The 18,496-nt window shown below is 37.4% G+C and overlaps 1 protein-coding gene across 1 annotated transcript in view; it reads left to right on the top strand.

The window, feature by feature from the left end:
• PDGFC (platelet derived growth factor C) overlaps positions 1 to 18,496 on the top strand; it is a 120,503-nt gene that overhangs the window by 75,775 nt on the left and 26,232 nt on the right. Inside the window, exon 3 of the mRNA XM_035548624.2 lies at positions 11,534 to 11,714. Within this exon, the coding sequence (XP_035404517.1) occupies positions 11,534 to 11,714 (181 nt within the window). The remainder of the gene's footprint in view (positions 1 to 11,533; positions 11,715 to 18,496) is intronic.

Below are 18,496 nucleotides of genomic sequence, written 5' to 3' on the forward strand. Positions count from 1 at the left end.
ATTTTAAGAACAGTGTGTAGAAAATACCATGAAACTTGAGTCAAGGTGGAGTAATTTCTCTGGTGATTGATTTTTTTGTTGTTGATTTTTAGTTGCTTGTTCCATTTGATGCAAGACAACTGAATAGTGGTACCATTTCAAGAGAGGCTTAAACGCTGAATTGATTCAAAGGGAGGATGAGAATGGGCTGTAGGAATCAAAGTTTTTTAGAACTTAAATTAATTTGGGGCCAGAGTTCTTTGTTTATCCAAAACTTGTTCTTTTACATGAAAAGAAAAAAGATCAGTACTGCAGAGGTTATTTCTTTCATATGAGTTCAAGTGTAGCAATATAATTTCAATTTAATGAATGCAGAGGAATCCAATACACTTGTGCATCCTGCTTTCTTATGTTTTGAAGAAAAAATTAGTGTTTTTCTGCATCAAAAGAAGTAAATGGATCTGTTTCTGTATGTCTGGATTAGGCACATTTCTGAAATTAAATACAAGGAAAATTGTTTCTTATTCTGCATTCATTGGACACAATTGTGGTTCCTGTTATTTATTTACTTCAGAAAGGCCTTTCTTTTGCCTTTCCCATGGTTCCAGTAAAATTGTCTCTTTGATTACTAAGTGATCTTTTGTACAGTAACTCATCTTTCAGCTGGTCCCGTTTTGCTGTTTAACTACTGCCAGTAGTTGATGCTGGCAGAGGTGTGTAGCATACCCAGCAGAGGCTGCAGTTGGTGGAAGCTCCAGACTGGTCAAGGTAGAGTGAAGCCTTTCCTAAGCTCCTGCCCCGCTGAAACTCCGCAGTGCAATTGCCATGGTACACTTGAAGTAGATGGATTCATAGAGAGGAAAGAGAATCATGATTAAACTCATGGCACAAGACAAAAATAATACCAGATTTTGTAATCCAAACTTGGCTTCTAATTATAAGTATTCTTTTAGGTTCTCTACTGCATATTAAAATCTGCTGGATACCATTTGTGTGATAACAATTTTGTAAATGTAACAAAGCAGACATCAAAGACAGTAAAAGAAGATTAAAAACCTGAAGACCAAAGTATAGTACAGTTATAACTGAGACCGCTCTATAAAACACAGTTCTTAAGCTTCTGAAAGATTAAACTTGGTTCCACAGCAGTGGTTTATAGCTGCAAAACTGTACTCTCTAAGCAAATCAAAGCTCATGAAGACAAAGGGAATTAGAACAAGGTGCTTCTCTGGTCTGAATGAGAGGACAGTGGAGGTGGCATGCCACGATCAGGAGCACACGCTGCACAAACCTAGGGGCTGTCACGGCATTCTTGCCCACCCACATTTTTCCTCCATTAATGTAAATCCAGTGTTCATTTTTAGAATCTGCCATTGCTACAGGACCCTATAATGGCTATTATTTCACAAGTAATTTAAAATCTATTTTCACAGCCCAGATGAGTGTTAGGAGAGTGATTGCTGACGAGTGGGCAGTTGACATAATCCCTTACTCCTTTTTCACACCAGAGACTACACTCATTGACTTAGAAAACATTTTAGGCTCCTTAAAATTCCTTCCTGGTCCTCTCAATCTCAAGCGAGCTGTTTGGATAAAGTAAACTGTGTCCACAGTATCAAAATATTTTTGTAAACGATCCTAATCCTAATTTATTGCTTCTAAAATTGTTTCACGTTACCGTAGTTGGCTCTGTTTCTGACGGCGTGGGCTGAAGTTATTTTCTTTGAAAACGAGCGTGGCACTGCCGGGTCTTGCTTCCGTCTGGGGTGCTCTGGGAACAATTACTGTTGATGGAGTTCCCCTGCTCCCTCCCCGCTGCTCATGAACAGATAGAAGTAAATGAGCGCTGGGAGCGCTGCATGGCTGCCCGAGCTCCGGGATGTGGGCACACCGTGCAGCCACCTGCACTTCCCAGCGTGCTTGTCCTCGGTCCGTGATGTCAAGAGAAATGCATGCTACAAAGGCAGGCCCAGCAGCACAAGCTGAAGTTACTGTGGGTAGCGTCTCAGCATTTCAGTTTGTGCATAGCACGTGCTCCTTTCCTGAGTTTTTTTCTGGTTACTGGAAGTCTAAGTATGGTTAAGCCCGTAGGCTCGTTGTCAGGTTTATGGGCAGCTTTCTCCTGCCTCATCAGCAGGAATAGCAGGCATTCCTGCTCTTCTATTCCAAGGCAGACAGTTGTTTCCTCACCTGTTACTCAGCTTTTCTTTTTTTCTCTTCCCACCTCTTCCTCCCTGTGTTTTCTTCCTTCTCTTGCTCCCTTTGGTTACACACTGTGGTCGCCTTCTTTGCCTAGCATCAACATTGTAACAAAGTCGCTCAAATGAAGCTGTAGTTAGAGAGCAGCACCAGCAAATATATAATACAATTTACATCAATCTGTTGCTGTCAGATTATCAGGATATTGGAGAAGATGCCTGTGAGAGTGCAAAAAGCAGAATTACTTATCCTGAAAAAGGACAGATGGTCATGTGTGAGTGTCCTGGGGTGTTTACAAGGTCAACTAAATAGATCTCTTCCCCTTTCTGACACTAACAAGAACAGGGAGACCAGTAAACTAGCAACAATTATTAGGAAATACTGTTTCATACTAGCCTCCGATTCATATGCTGTGGATGGATTAAAAGTAGGTCTGCATAATTTTATGACCATAAACTTATAACTAGGTATAAACCAAAGTGAGAGGAAACTCCGTACATGCTTTAGGTGTAAACTGATCTCCTGCTAGGGTTGGGGACAGGTTTTTTCTGCTTTGTGCAGTATTTTGCAACTCCTCAGTTACATTACAGGGATTTTTCACTTTCTATTCAAGTAGCAATTATGAGCCTGTCCTGAAGCAGGATATTGGACTTTGTGATAAATGGTCTGTGCTGGATTGGTAAATCCTGCATGCTACTGTGGCAGGCAGGAGACCATATGTAACTGCATCACTGAACAAAAGAAATAAGTGTTTTAATTTAAATACGCATAGATATTCCATTGAGGCAGGCAGGAAGGAGGAAAAAGGAAGAGGGGGGTAATGCTGCTGTGTCATTGGGGGTGCTGGAGGGAAGGGGTGCTACCTGCACTGCCCTGGGAGAATCTTCGCAAGCTTAAAATGCCCCTTAGGAACGTCTTTGTTGGTGTTTTCTAAAATTTACTCTTGAATATTCTTGAGAAATTGCTTAGCCGGTATTTTTCACATCATTGACTGGAGCCAAAGGTGCATTTCAGGATATAAGAGTTGTGCATAAAGGAAAAATTACCAGTCGGGATACTAGACTAAATATTGAAAATGCTGCTTGAAAAAAACAAAGATAAAAACATAATTATAGGTTCAGAGAAGCTGAAAGAGGTACACTGACCATGGTGAACAGTGTGAGTACAGGTAGAAGCTTACAGTAGACTGGAAAGAATTCTTTACAACATTGACTGTTGATATGAACTCTGAGCTCCACCGGTGTTTTTGGTTTTCTACAAAATACTAATCTTTGTAGAAAGAACACATGATTTTTATGATCACTAAGCTAAAATGATTCCCAAGCTAAAATACTCTATAGGGTTTGCAGAGGAATAGTAGGTGAATATTACTAAGGCATTAAGTTTTCCAAAATCTGCAGAGCTCAGTACTGTATAATGTAGGATGCTTACTGAGCTGGTACGCTACGTGGGGGTAATGGGGTGCCTCTTTATGAAGGGAAGTATGCTCTGGAGAATATGGTGCCCAGTGCAGTAGGACCCTGAACTGACGGCCATTTCCATGTGATGTTATACCATAAGTACCTGGAAATAGTAAGTTGTCCCACTGTTCCATTTCTGGGGGGAAGGCCAGAAATACCAGTGTGCAGCAGAATAAGAGTACTGTCTTAGCACGTTTTTTGTTACGTGAATTATCTCTATTCACAACTAGTGCAGGATATTAAAGAAAATTGTGGTCCACACATGAGGTAGTAGCTGAAAACAGACAGATTGGAAGTGAAACAGTACAAGACATTATCCATTTTCTAGTCCTTGAGGGGGGGGAGGAATCCAAGTGACTTCTTGGCTTTTGTGGATTTTTTTCTTATTTTTTTTTTTTTTTAATTCTGTGTATTTTAGATGGCTACAGGATAATCTGTAGGCAGATTGCAAAGAGGTTAGCATAATAACCCTAAGTGGTTTGAACTTTACGGAGACTTTATTACCTGTGGAAACTTCATTTCCCAATGAAGGCCAAGATAAGGAGACTAGGGCATCGTTTGCAAGCTGACTCATATGTTTCTATTTGTATGTATTCTATAATTTTCCCCAATGCACCTTTGATGTATAGTAATATTAATGCTGAAATGAAATTTCATGCACTTTGTTTGTTTTGTATCTCTGTTCAACTCATAGCATGCTCTTTTTAGACCAAACGATCTTTATTTAAAGAGCTGAATGTGTTGTATCCTGCGTGGCACAGGAAATACCTGTCAGTCTTTAATGCAAAGAAGTTAAATAGTGATAGCTTCTAAGAAAGCCAGCAATCAGTCTTTTAAAAGGAACAGTTGGGAAACCATCTTCTTCCTTTCTTATGTCCACTTTTTATATGCATGATTATAGTGTCTTCTTTGGTATCCTAGGGTAGTTATTCAAGTGATGGAGAAAAAATTATCAATAGAAGTTATACCAGTACAAATCAGGTTGTGGCACAGGCTATCTAGGACTGAATTCTGTGGTTGCTGTATTCCTGGAAGTACGTATTTGATCTGTATGACAAGTTTAATATGCTTAAATAATTACAGGGTTGCTGTCTGAATACAGAATTGTTTTGGTTTAGAGTTAATGCCCCTTTCTCCCCAGAAGGCAAAAGTTACCTTTGGTCTGTGGTATTCATGGGCTTCAGCTGGAGATGCTCAAGCGCTTACCAGTGCATGTAGGTGCCAGTCGGGATTTATTCTCTGAATGTGTTTTTGTGCCAAAGTGCTATTCATCAGGGCAAGGACATGTTTTCAGCAGTTGTTTTTTTCTCCATCCAGTGTGTTGTCACCAAGTGGCAACAGCTACCCTACAAACAGTAGGTGTCTCAGCTTCACATGATGCCCCAAGTTTTCAGCAGATCCACAGAAAATGGAAACGTTTCCTGGTAGACAGGAGCATAGCTATGCAACAGTTAATTGAAATCGAACAACCAGTGGATCCTTTTCACAAAAAGCATTCAGCTGTTCGAAGAGCTGAATTCTGGGGTTTAAACCCTGTCTCATTTTTCCCTTTTGCTTGCAGCATTGTAAATGTAAACCACTTAGATTATGAGTGTATACAGTGAATGAAGGGAAAGAAAACTGTAATCTAAGGATTAAACTTTTTTTTTTTTTAATGTATCCTAAATAACAAGGTAGAGATACAGAAGGAGTTGTGTGGTTATGGTAGGAGCCTCAGGCTGTAACTAATCAGTACGAGGAAAGATTAGAGAGAACCATGGCAACCCTATAACATTTGTGAATGAATCTGTGTTTCCATAAGGCACTTCCTAGCGTACAGGGCTGCATATTCTAAAATAGATGTATTCAGAGTAGGTTGGCGCAGAAACTACAATCCATATTTGGTGAATGGCAGTTAGAAATGTTCTCTGTTTATACCTTGAGTATCTTCATTTCATGGAAAATGTAGGCATGGCAGGATACTTCGTTTTTTATATAATATACTCATTTGCTGTATTGGCTGGAAGTGATGCTTGTGTATAATTAAACATCATTTTCTGAGAATGAAAAGCTGACCTCATCACTTATTTATTTGGATTATTTCTGGGTATGCTGTTTCTTAACAGTCACCATTAAAACACAGTATGTGTAGGATCAGCAAATACAGTTAAAACTGTGAAAGTTTATTGCATGTTAAATCATTGCTGTGTCGACATCTTTTCTGTTTTTACGTTAAAACATCAAGCATGACAGAAATTGTCAGCTGCTAAGTGGAACGTGACTCATTTCTCAACTGTTGGATAATCTGCAACCTTTGCAAAGCGAAGGCACTGCCAAGTCCTCCTTGATGAAGGATGAAGGCTGGGGGAAATTGCCAATGCTCTGGAGTCCTATGGCTCTGGGAGCCTTTTTTTCAGAGCTTCCTTTTTGAAAAGACAAAATGGAGAGGGAATATTTTAAATATTAAAAATTTTATATCTGGTAGTCTTTGACAGAGAGTTTTCTTCCAATATCCTGTTGTTACTGTCACTCGAAGTAGCCCCCAGTCAAAATTTTCTGTTAATGTAGAGTGGGATCAGCTTTACTGAAGTTTTACTCTGCGCTGAGTACTTGCTGATGCTGCCACAGGGTCGGCACTTCAGACAATGAACCCTCTCCCTTCCCTTCCTCCTGGAAGTTTTGCTTTCTGTGCCAGAAGAGTTTTTTTCCTCTGTCACCTGGGTGGCGAGTTGAGTTATTAATAGTGAACTTGCACAAATGTGCACCCTTAGAGGTTTGTGATTTCAGGAACTTCACATTTACTTCTTGGTGGACTGATGGGCCTTGGTGGACTTGCTGGACTGATGGGCCAGTCTTTTCTAGTCCACAGTTCTTCAGGTGGATATGGTGTACTGGCGATAAATACAAAACAGTATGAAGTAAATTAATGCACTTGGAATGACAACAAATTAAATAACCATTCCAAAGCTTGCAAATTTGGGTGGCAGGTGGTTGTACTGTGTGGCCACATTGGAGGAAAAAATTACCACAAGTAAGATTTCCTCTCACACAAATTGAAAAATAGTGCATAAGTGCCTGCACTGTAACTAACTGATTAATTTCTTATCTCATTTTGATTTTTATTTCACATGATGTATCTTGTCTCTCTGTGCCTCAGTCTTTAAGGAAAACTACCTCAGAGGGAGCAGTAGTATGCGTAACAGCAAAGAACTTCTCCTTCTAGGGGCCCTCGCATTTTCTCTGCTCTTTATCATGAGCTTTGCATTCTCCATGTCTCATCATCCATTTTTGCTGGAGATTTTACGATGCATCGATCTATGGGCAACAACAAGGCTGGTTAAACAGATTGGGTCTGCCATTAGATACCGTGGACCTGAGTGCCTCTATCATGCCCCACTATTCCCCTTTCCACCCAAATAAACATGAATTTTCCCAATAAAGTGTTACTGGAGATCTCAGTTGATTGAGGAAGGCTTCCAGAATTTATTACAAGTGAGGCAGGCAAACTTTAAAAAATAAATATAATAATGAAAAAACCCTTCAAGCTAAATGCTTGGCCTTTCTTTCTTTCTTTCTCTTATTTCACAAAGAGCAGTATGATTACTTGCAGCTGTGATTTAAGTGATCTAAGAGGTGAAGACCATGTGAGGTTTTGCCAGTACCTTGACACTTCTGTCTATACAGCCATACAGTCTAGCTTGAATGATAGAAACTAAAAGTTCTATTCCACAGGAAATTTAAATATTTCAGCAATAAAAATGAAAATTATTTCAAATACTAATGGCAGAGGAAGAGGAAACTTTCCTTACAAAATTTGGTTTGGAAAAAGATAAAAACGATATTTTCATGATGACAGTTTTTAGTAATTTCCATTGTTTCCAAAACTGAAGCTGCCCAAATATATAAACCATCTTAGTTCTGTTCAATAACAGTTTGTCTGGTGAACTGCCAGAATACCTTGGATGCTTTTGGCCCAAGTCTGATGTAGGTATTTTGTTTTGCTGTCACCAGGAAAACCTTTAAATTCCATATGCTTTAGAACAAACTGGAATAGAAATAATGCAGCATCCCACAGGGGAAAAAAATGACAGGGATTGTTATCAACTTCCTTTTTCTTAATTAAAAAAAAAAGTCAGTGCTTATCAAATGGGGAAGGAAAAATAAATTTCACTTTTCTTAAGCTGTTCTGATGGGTGTTCTAGATTTTTGTCTAGCACTTCTATTAAAGATGGAAAGATCCATGTCACTGATACAACAAAATGTTTTACCATGTGGGTTTCTGCACCTTACATTCATTGATATATTTGTGGGATTCTGAAGGCAGAGGGAGGCTGTGCAAAGGTCACAAAACTGTAAGCCAAGGTAAACAGCCTGTCAGAAAACGTTTAGCAAATGACAGTGCAAACCACAGAAAAATAGAGAAAGGAGAGGAAAACACATTCCCTTGGAAAATATATTTCCTGGTTGGAAAGGCATTGAAGTTCAGAGCTCCTTATATTGCTTCTTTGTCCTTTTCAAATAAATTGTTTTGTTCAGGTTTTTAATGCAATTCAGGGTCCTGGGCATCTCAGCCTTAGGGAAGAGGAATACACATTCTGCATCAGATATCTGGGAGGGCATTATCGACATTGTGACTAAGGGCAAAAGCATCTTTCATCATGGGAAAGGAGATGAGACTACTCAAATTTAATATTTGAGTAATGTATTGAACACAGATGCAGCACGAGAGCATTTTTTTAGTCATTGTGCCAAAGAAGGTTGTGTTTTCTGGTTTGTACACTGCACAAAAAAGAAGGATTTTTGGTTTCAACATGCATTTAAACTTTTTTTTTTAACTCCATTACAGGTAGAAAATGTATTTTCAATTCTAGATTATTTATCCTGCTTTTCTTGCTTTTTGAGGAGAAGCTTCTCTTTATGGGGAGATAATTTTGGATGGCTGTGATGTCCCTGCCGCTCTTTAGCCCTGTGACACAAAGCCGCAGCACTGTGCACAGCAGTCTTGTAAACACTAAAGCATCCAAACCTCTTTATTTTGTTGTGTTTTGCAGCAAGTTCAAACTTCTGTCAACATGTGCAGTGCTAGGAGTTCTCAGTTGAACAGAAGATCCTTTTGGCAGTCTCTTGCAGCATGTTCAACCTAGATAACCAATGGGAATAAAGCTAGGGGCTAAAAGTGTCATGATGTCCAGGAAATGTGTGAGGGTCTCTCTTTTTGTTGATGTAGACTGAGTTCCTAAAGATTTGCCTGTGTCTGTGTCCAGAAGTAAGAAACCAGTACTCATATCTCATATTTGCTTTTGAAAACAGAAACTTTATCTACAAGCACCAAACCTGTTTGTTGAACAAACAAACGAAAAAGGCAAAACAACAAAACCCATAAATCGTCTACACGTCCTGAGGGAGACTTTAGAGAAAGGGAACAATCATTGTAAACCACTTAGTGCTGTATGCACTGTATCAAGTTGCCATGAGAAGGTTATGTTTGATTGGCTTATAAAGTAGGTTTTAGTAAATCCCTCAAACAGGGGTTTTGGCAATTGTGCACACTTGGGTGCAGAACTCGCGAGTGCTGTAAAGTGCTGAGAGTACATCTGGATCGATCCCTTGGAAACAAGTGGGTTTCTGAGGGTCAGAATGGTATTAGGGTGGGAGACGGTGACTGAGAAACAACACAGCCAAGGTGGGACTGATAACACTGAAAAACTTGGAAATGATTATGATTACAAAAGACAGATTGCTTACAAATACCACATACAGAGATCAAGGAGAGAATGACCAAAGTTAAAAAACACAGAGAAACAGAGTTATCTGGACCTGGTGGGTTTTTCAGAAAGCTGAATTTTGTTTGGGTTTTTCAGAATCTCCTCTAACTTATGTCTCAACTAATAGAATTAGGGTTTAAACTATGGAATTTGAATTTGTCTTTTACTTCAGGGGGTCCTATTAGACCAATGGGTGCAGCAGAAAGTGCTGTGTACGTTGTGGTAGCAGCACTGATACCTGTACTATGCCTAAACCCCCAAACATCTTAAGCTTAAGTTGATAAACATAATGATTAACTGATTCACTCCTTACAAATCAGAAAAGTAGATAGAGAAGAGTTATTTGATACTTTTAACCAGAAAAATAAAAAGGTGGTTATTGTTGGAAATTTTGTAAATTGATCTTAAAAAATAAAATAAAATTCAGTGCTCAAAATGAATTTGATAAATACGGTGAACTCTGAAGTCTTGGTGCAATTAAATGTACAAGTTGCCTTTGTGATACATTGTATACCTGATCATAAAGTAAAAACAGTGGCAGATCAGTTAAAGGAATTAGTGGTTTGGGGGAAAAAAAAAAAAAGATGGTGATGAAGTAATTAGTATCATAAGTTCAACAAAGATTTAAAACTGTAGTACATGGCAGTAATACATTTTGAACACACTTAATGAGCATATTCATTGCATTCATTTCTAATTAAGTGGAAAAAGTACTGGTCCTTTAAATGGAGATAATAAATGTGCAAGTCAGTCTTGCACAAACATGCAACACAAGAATTTATTGCCTGCTGTCTAACTAGGGAACTGGGAATCATTATAAAGATTAGCTTTACTGAAAAAAAAATCCAGAAAAAGCTTCAATACAAAATGTTTAACGTAATAATTTTCACGTTGCTCGGTGTGTTTGGCAGTGTGTGTGTGTGTATGTTTTCCTTTTCAGAATGTGGATATTTGCTGTCATCAGAAGTAGGTGTGTCTGTACCCTCAGAAAGGACCAAGGGATATTTACCAGTTTAGATTTCCGTGAGAGGTGTCCTCACTGCATGGCAGGACCTGAAAGAGAGCGCAGCAGCCCCACAGAGGTGGAGGCTTCCCCCGAGCAGGCCGCAGTGGGGCAGTGGCAGCAGTCGCCCTCACTCACCAACACTCTCCTGCCTTCCTCAGCCTCTCCGGGTGCTGCGGCTTAGAGCTTTTCAAGCTCCAGCAGGGGAAAAGTGACTGAAATTCCTACTGTTTATTCTGTCAGTAGGCAGCTGGGGAACTGACATGAAACAGGTTAAAATATTAAAACCAGACATGCCTTCTAGAGCAGTGGCTTTCAGTGTTTTTATGACTTGAGAAGCCCCTAAACATTCTGCAGGGGAAGCGAGGACCTTTGTGGGGCATATTTAAGCTTATGGATGACAACTGACTGGCGTTTCTTACTTACCTTTCATGGAGCTATTTGAAGTTCACGGATCCCCAGGGATACCCAGACCACACGTTAAAAACCAATGAAACTAAATCAAACCATGTACGTTTCATTCTTTTAAAGCTCCCAACCCATATATCTCTTGTCAGTAGTACCAAAATAGCAGGTTCTTTCTGACACGTGGTACATTTAGGTCTTTGCTTCACAAATGTCTCACTGGGATATGTGTAAGCTTGAAATGTGCTTCCAAGTTTCCCTAAACCACCTTAACCTCCTGGAGTCTGCTCACCACTGCTATTACAAGAGGGCAGGTTTCAGTACCAAAAAGCCACTGAATTTTCCCTGGTAACATGCAGTATATTTCTAGTGATATTGCAGTATGAATTACTGTGCCAGGCTTAAGCAATTTCAGTTTTTTCTCTGACTTCATTCTGCCCTATCCTGTATATTGTAATTGTTTCCCATAAAAGGAACAAGCAGTCGTGCTCATGTTCAGTCGTACTCATGTTCAAAATGCTAACTTAGCTCTTAGTTTTTTAACCTCACTGCATGATTTTATTATGTATTTAAGCCAGTGGCAACTTGGAAGCTATGTTTAAAATAGCTGGCTTTGATAGCATACTTGTAGCATTAAAAAATAATAATAAAAAATGCAACCTACAGAGTCAGTCTGTTTATTAAAAGAGGAAGTTTATAGAAATTTACCAGTAAATAAACATGTAATTTTCTTTTCTGTTCAGGTATGACTTTGTAGAAGTTGAAGAGCCTAGTGATGGCACTGTTTTAGGGCGCTGGTGTGGTTCCAGTAGTGTGCCAAGCAGACAAATCTCCAAAGGAAACCAGATCAGAATAAGATTTGTGTCTGATGAATATTTTCCTTCTCAACCTGGATTCTGCATCCATTATACACTTCTTGTGCCAGTAAGTAACATGTTTCAGGATTGGAGCATTTCAGGAAAACAATCTTTGAAGTGGTAGCTCAAAAGAATCTTTGCAAAGTTTAGGATTAATTACTGTTTATTTCTCAATAATAACAATAATGAATAATCTGTCTTCCAGAATTGTACATGTTGTTTCTGCCTTTTAACTAAGTGTTCTTGTGGTTCGTCTTGGATGGCTTTGGACTGGGAAGTTGTGGGCTTGGTTGTTTACGTGGAAACTTGAATAAAATGTTTGCATTCCTAATACAGTATTGTGAAAAAGCCACTTTTTTTTTTTTTATTTGCTTTGAGAAGAAGAAAAATCAGCATAAGAAAAATCAGCTGCATGACACTTAAAGGACATTGGGAAGTTACAAAGAAGATTGAAGAAATTAATGTTCTTGTTAGTCAGCTGCTTCATACACAGCCAAATGGTTATACCTAGTTCAAAAATAAAAAAAGTTGTTATTCTCCTGAATTGTTTTACTATAGTGACAAAGTAGAAAATGCATAATACTCAATTTCCACTGCATTTTTCCTGAAAAATGTACTTTAGACTTCTCTCAAATGTTGGTTAACACTTGTAACTCACAGGTACTAAACACTAGTCACTGCCTAAAATATGGGTATTTTAACCGTCAGCAAATTTGTCACTTGGTGGGGAAAAAAAAAAAAAGTAAAAGATCTCTGATAGCAAAGCAATGTTTATAGATTATTGAGGATGAGATAACATTCTGAAGCATCAGGATGCAGTGGAACAGGAGCTGACATGTTTTTACATAATAGATATTCTGTATTTAAAGAGAGTGATGAATATTTTAAAATTCCTCATAATTCACTTTGTGAATCTCCTAAGTCATCTTGTGGTTTGTGGTATTTGGTTGGTCGGAAATATCTGCAAACTCAATAAAAAATTGATCAAAAGAATCCATGTTCTAACCTTACTGACATGTGCTTCGCTCGATGCATTTGGCTTGCTTACTGCTATTGCCATTTTGCATTTTCCCCTCTTTCCTCCTTTGCAAAACTTCAGTTATGGAGAAGAAGCATAAAATAATTCTGTGTATCTATTCAACAATACATAATCTTATAGATAATACATTTAGTATACTGATAATGATGTAAGTGAAGTGTAGTAGTATATATACATGCTATTTCATGTTGTATTCCTGTAAGTATTTGTAAATATTTAGGCCTAACTAAGTATTATACCTGAAATGATTAAGGGCTTGATCTGCATAATTGTCTCTCTTGTGAGTTGGACACTTTCGTTAGTAGAATAGTATGACTGATTGGTGATGAATTTTGAAATTAAATAAAATGTCAGTCGGCATGCAAACCAGCTTGGAGTATGGCTGGTTTAAGCTCTTTTTATAACAGACAGTAGAAGTTAATAAATATGTTACTTTTAGAAAATGGTAAAAGAAAAACACTAAATAGATGCTTTGTGTGGGCTGAGGCCAGATTTCATTGTAGGTGCCCTCCATTATTACATCCTATCTGCTACATGTCTATCTGACTTATGTATGATCCAATTTTTGTGGAATGGATTGGACAAATGCACCTAAAAATACCAAAATGTAAGTATAATTATCTTCAATGCAGGACTCAGTTTGCCATCAAGTTGCACCAGGGAAGGTTTAGATTGGATATTAGGAAAAATTTCTTCACTGAAAGGGTTGTGAAGTATTGGAACAGGTTGCCCAGGGAAGTGGTTGAGTCACTGTCCCTGGAGGTTTTCAAAAGACGTGTAGGTGTAGTGCTGAGGGACATGATTTAGTGGTAGACTTGGCAGTGCTAGGTTAACAGTTGGATATGGTGATCTTAGAGGTCTTTCCCAACCTAAATGATTCTATGATTTAAATTATCAACAATTCAAAATAATTTTAATCTTCAAAATATTTAGATCATTAACGCTGAACATAGTAGACGTTCAGTAGACTTTCAGTAGACGAAAAGAGCTGGGGTTGTAGGATGCATTTTTTTAGTCCCTCTTTCCCTCCAATAATAAAGTTTACATGCATAAGAAGTACACATACAAACTGCTGCAGAAACCAAGCTATTTTCTGTCTCACATATGTAACAGGCAAGAGCAGCCCCTTTCCTGTCACAGGAATTCAAAGCTAGCTTCAAAATGCATGGTATAACAACAGGTTTGTGAGAATTAATTTCCCAATCTCTTTAATGGAGAGATTTTTCTTGAAAAGTTCTGTTTTAATAAGCCATACAAAATACAATTTCACATTTCAGGTTGCATAATTAACTGACTGGATTGTAAATGCAGTCTGTATTAAGTTTCAGGATTAGATCTTCTGCTTCTTGTACCTAAAGCAATTGAAAAGTGAAAGTTGTGTTTTCCTTACAATTGTAAGGCTATATAATCCTACCTTTCAAGATAAATTAAAATTTATAGTTGTCAGCTATAGGAATTAAGTGTAAATTTTAAATAATTATTGCAAAAACATCTGATTTGCTTAGTGATTCACTTATATGAATTGGTCCTAAACAGTTAAATATATTTTTTTCATTTTTTAAAAGAAAGGGGGAGGGGTAGATGCCTGGTAGACTAGCAATGAGAGATTGTTTGGGGAGAAATGAAGCAAAACTGAAATAAAACAGTGCAAGCTTGTTTCTGTATTTGGAGGCCACACACAGAGAGGGGCACCGGACACATTTTCAGGTCTTTTAAAGAGCAAGAGGAATGGCTTTGTTTAAATCTCCTGTAATTTATCGTATATATATATTTTTACTTTGTATATTATATTTCAAACGGACTTTTCAGATGATGAATAAGTAGGGGGAGAATGGCTATTGATCTGGTTACCTTACTTCTAGGATTTAGCCTCTCAAAAGGACTCCCAGCAGTTCTGATGTCGTTAGATGCAACATCATTTTATAGGATGGTTTAACACGGCATTATAAGGCACTGCTTAAAAGCAGTGCATATACTGTATACAAGCAGAATGCTTCCTGAGAAAATCATGAAGATTTCTTGAGGGTCTAGATAACTGCACTTTAATTACTTGAATTTCTTCCAACTTAAATTGTGTAGTCTGAGTGCATCTAGAAGAATGTTCTGCAATTTTGGTTAGCTCTCTTTGTTCTATAGCTGCAAGTTCATTTAGTCTGGAATACTGTAAAGTGGAAGGAAGTGTTGAAAAACCTTTTTCTGCTATGAAAATTTAGCTTGTGTTAATTTAAAATTCTCCTGCTACTTTCGGCACGACTGTTATTCTTAGGCACTCTTTTCATGCTATGCCCTGTCACTTAGTCAGCGCTTACTGGTGAGCTGCATTATTCACTAGGGGCTTCTTAGTGGTTGTTCTGCATTTTGACTGTTCAGCTATGCATTTATTAAAAGTTATGTATTTGGCACCAAAACCTCCTAGAAATTTACTGCAAAAAGCAATCCATATTTCATTTCTTTTCCTCTCCTCACTTGTCCCCAGTTACAACTCTAACCCATATAGTAGCCACATGCAATTGAGGGAAACCTTATAAATTCCTACAGTGTGTTGGAGCTTCAGTCTTCCTAGTGACTTGCTTAGTTTAAATTATGTCAGTTACAAGTTTGGCATAGAAAACTTGATGTAATAAAGTCCATTGTTACTTGGGGGAGCGGGTGAATGGGATACTTGATGCCTGAGGTGCCATTAAGGAATGCATGACTGATTGCCAAAGTAGTTATTAATTATTCAGGGCACTCAGAACAAAGCAGCTCCAGTTAAAGTTGAAGCTGGGGGTGACTATATTCCCCCTTCTTTTTTGGCATATGGTAGCATGTCATTTGTCATGAAAGATCTTGCCAAAGATCTTTGCTAAGAACAGACTTAACCCTCTTCTATGCAAGTGAAGATGAAGAGCAAAATCCGAGAAGGGTCTTAAATGGCTGACCTGGTTTAAAAGTGATTTGGCAGGTGTTCTGTGATTTTGGTGCAGTACCTGTATGGCTACCTAGATTTCAATCCAAGAGAGGTGTGGTTTTTTTCTTTGATGGAGAGATGATGTTAGTAGTGCTCTTGCTATTAACGGTAACGCTTAAGATTAATATTATGCAGCTAATCTGTTTAAGGCCATCTAATACTTGTTCCTCTATTTCATCCAAATTAGCTAAGCTTTGAATTTTTTTCGGTGTTGAGCATGTTAGTTTTGTTTGTGGAATCTTTTTAAGTTGAGCTTTTTTAATGAAAAAATGCAAATAAAATTCAAATACTAATAGAAAAAGTGCATACTAAGAAGAGAAAAAAAAAAGCTCTTACCTAGCATTCCCTTCCTTTGAAAAGCCCACAGATTCCAGAGATATCAGATGTGTATCTCACATGTCAGGACCAAAGCCCAAGAGAGGCCTAACTTTGGCTGCAATAACTGAAAATCCATCCAGAAACATCACAAAGGACATTGTTGATCTCCTAAACAAAGGTGAAGGAAGGGCTTTACCTGCACTTTCTCAAGAAGTAATCAAAAGTATCTGGAAGAGAAATAACATGATTTCAGGGTTGTTTAAGCTAAGGTTGCATGAAGCAGCAGGAGAGTATACAAGTGTTATTTAGCACATTGGAATGCCACATGAAGCGAAAGAGGACTGTGAAAATCCTTCATACGTTGTGAAGGACTCTTAAACAAAAATTCTGTGTGCAGAGTTTCCACTGATTACGTACAGTGAAACCTAAGCCCATATAAATCGATAAACTAAAGATGCTCAAGGTTGCAAATTTGATCATTTAATTTTTGTGTGTGGCAAAGAATGATGCATTGCCAGTCAGAGAGGTTTTTGTACTAATTCTTTCCTTGAGGATTTCATTTTGCATTAGGTTTGTGCTGAGGACTAAAGAATTCCTTTTTTTTTTTTTTTTTTTATGTGGGATATTAAAGATTACCCACAAATACATAGATAGAGACATACTTCAGGTTCAGTTCATGTAAATCAAAAAACTACAAAGAGTACACAAATGAAGATGGCTATTATCCATGCGGCTACAATGAAAGGAAAAGAAAACTTTGAAGTAGAAAGAACCTTTGAAGGGTATCTTCTAATAAAATCATAATGTCATGTTTCCTTGTGACTATATCTCATTTTGTCACATGGACACCATAAAAAAAATTAAAGCAGTTACTAGGACAGCTCAGTGCAAACACTCTTTAACCTCCTTAAATGCCCTAAGATGTGAAAAAATGTTGGAAATAGATTGGAAAAGTATTTCAAATTCATGATGCTATCTTTTGTCTTTCGTGTCTATAAGCTGCTAAGGGCTTTTATTAGGCTTGCATTTAGTAATAAATATTTATTATTGTCAGTGATTATTTTCATTAATTGAAAACTTTTGGAAACTTTATTTGGGTTTCTCTTAGTATTTCAGTCAAGTTCGTGCATCCATACTTAATTAATTTGAAAATACATATTTTACATGGTTTATCATCTAGTTTATTGTAGGATTCTACAAGTAATCTTGCATATATGTTCTGCTTTTGTGTGCTCTTTTTTTTTTTTCTTGTTTTATATCAAAAAGTGTGAAAGACAAGTTAAAGGTAGAAGGAGGAGTGTTTGTGTCTTTTCTCTTCAAAAGAGACAATTCAAAATTCTCCTGGAATGTGATGACTCTGGGAGCGGTCTGACTAGCGTTTGTGGGATCTTAAGTAATATTATTTCTGTTTGGGAATGATCTGAAAGAACTATATTTTGCCAACTGATGAAAAAGCAGAAATAATAATAATAATTTGTATATTAAACTAGGAAAGATACTAATACGGAAAATCTAGTCTGCATTAATGATGCAAGGAATAGAATACATGAATATGGAGAAGATGGGCTCGGGGGAGATACCAGCCTTGTGGATTACCATAGCAGTTACCTTTGGTATTACTTGTATCATTCAACTTGACTTCGTTGTCTGTTAAGTTTATACCTGCTAATAAGCAAGGAACACATCAATAATGAAAATAATTTTCAACCATTGTAGTCCTGAGTATATTCTGGGTATGAGATTGTGTACTTACAGTAAAACACAGTTAAACATCAAAACTGAAAATTTAAAAATAAATAATTTTTTGTCATTCATCTCATTTTGCCATTTCAGATTGCGTTCTTAATGAGAAAAATGGCTCCATTATACTAACGGATATAAAAAAACAAACAACAACAACAAAAAAAAACCCTCTCACATTTTTCATTAGTATTTGGGTGTTTCTTTTTTCTTTTTTTTCTCCTTCTGGGGTACTTTTATCTGTATTTTTATATATATATATATATATTTATGTTTCAAGCATTATATAATTGTCTAGTTGACTATCCCTTTTCAAATTTCCAGGATCAACATGTTATTCGCAGCTTTTGGAGAAAGCATGCTGATGGCTTCTCTACAAATCCCAAACCAAAGTGATTCTGTCCTATTCTTAAAGTAATGCCCTGTGTAACTAGCACAGTCCTAGATTTTTTTATGGTTTCAAATACTGAGATGTTGTGTCTGACATGCTTGATAGTGGAAAAAAAGTAAGCAAATGTACACTTGGTACTAGGTTTCAAGCAGCACCATAATTTTCAGTTTTGCTATTTTAGTTACGTTCAATGATATGTCCCTATCCTTTTTACTGTCTTTAGTTTAGTCATGTCACAGTCCTATACCAATAAAATAGGGGCTCGGTAACTCTTTATTTGTGTGTACTGTGCTGCTTTTTCTTGCCATAATTTTGGTAGGGAAAGATGAAAACAGAAATGAAAGGAGAAATTTGGGGACAGAACAAAGAAAAGAGTTACTTAGTGTAGTTTATCTGTCCATCTTTTTACCT

This window comes from Cygnus atratus, chromosome 4 (assembly GCF_013377495.2).
Source record: "Cygnus atratus isolate AKBS03 ecotype Queensland, Australia chromosome 4, CAtr_DNAZoo_HiC_assembly, whole genome shotgun sequence".
Lineage (NCBI taxonomy): Eukaryota > Metazoa > Chordata > Aves > Anseriformes > Anatidae > Cygnus > Cygnus atratus.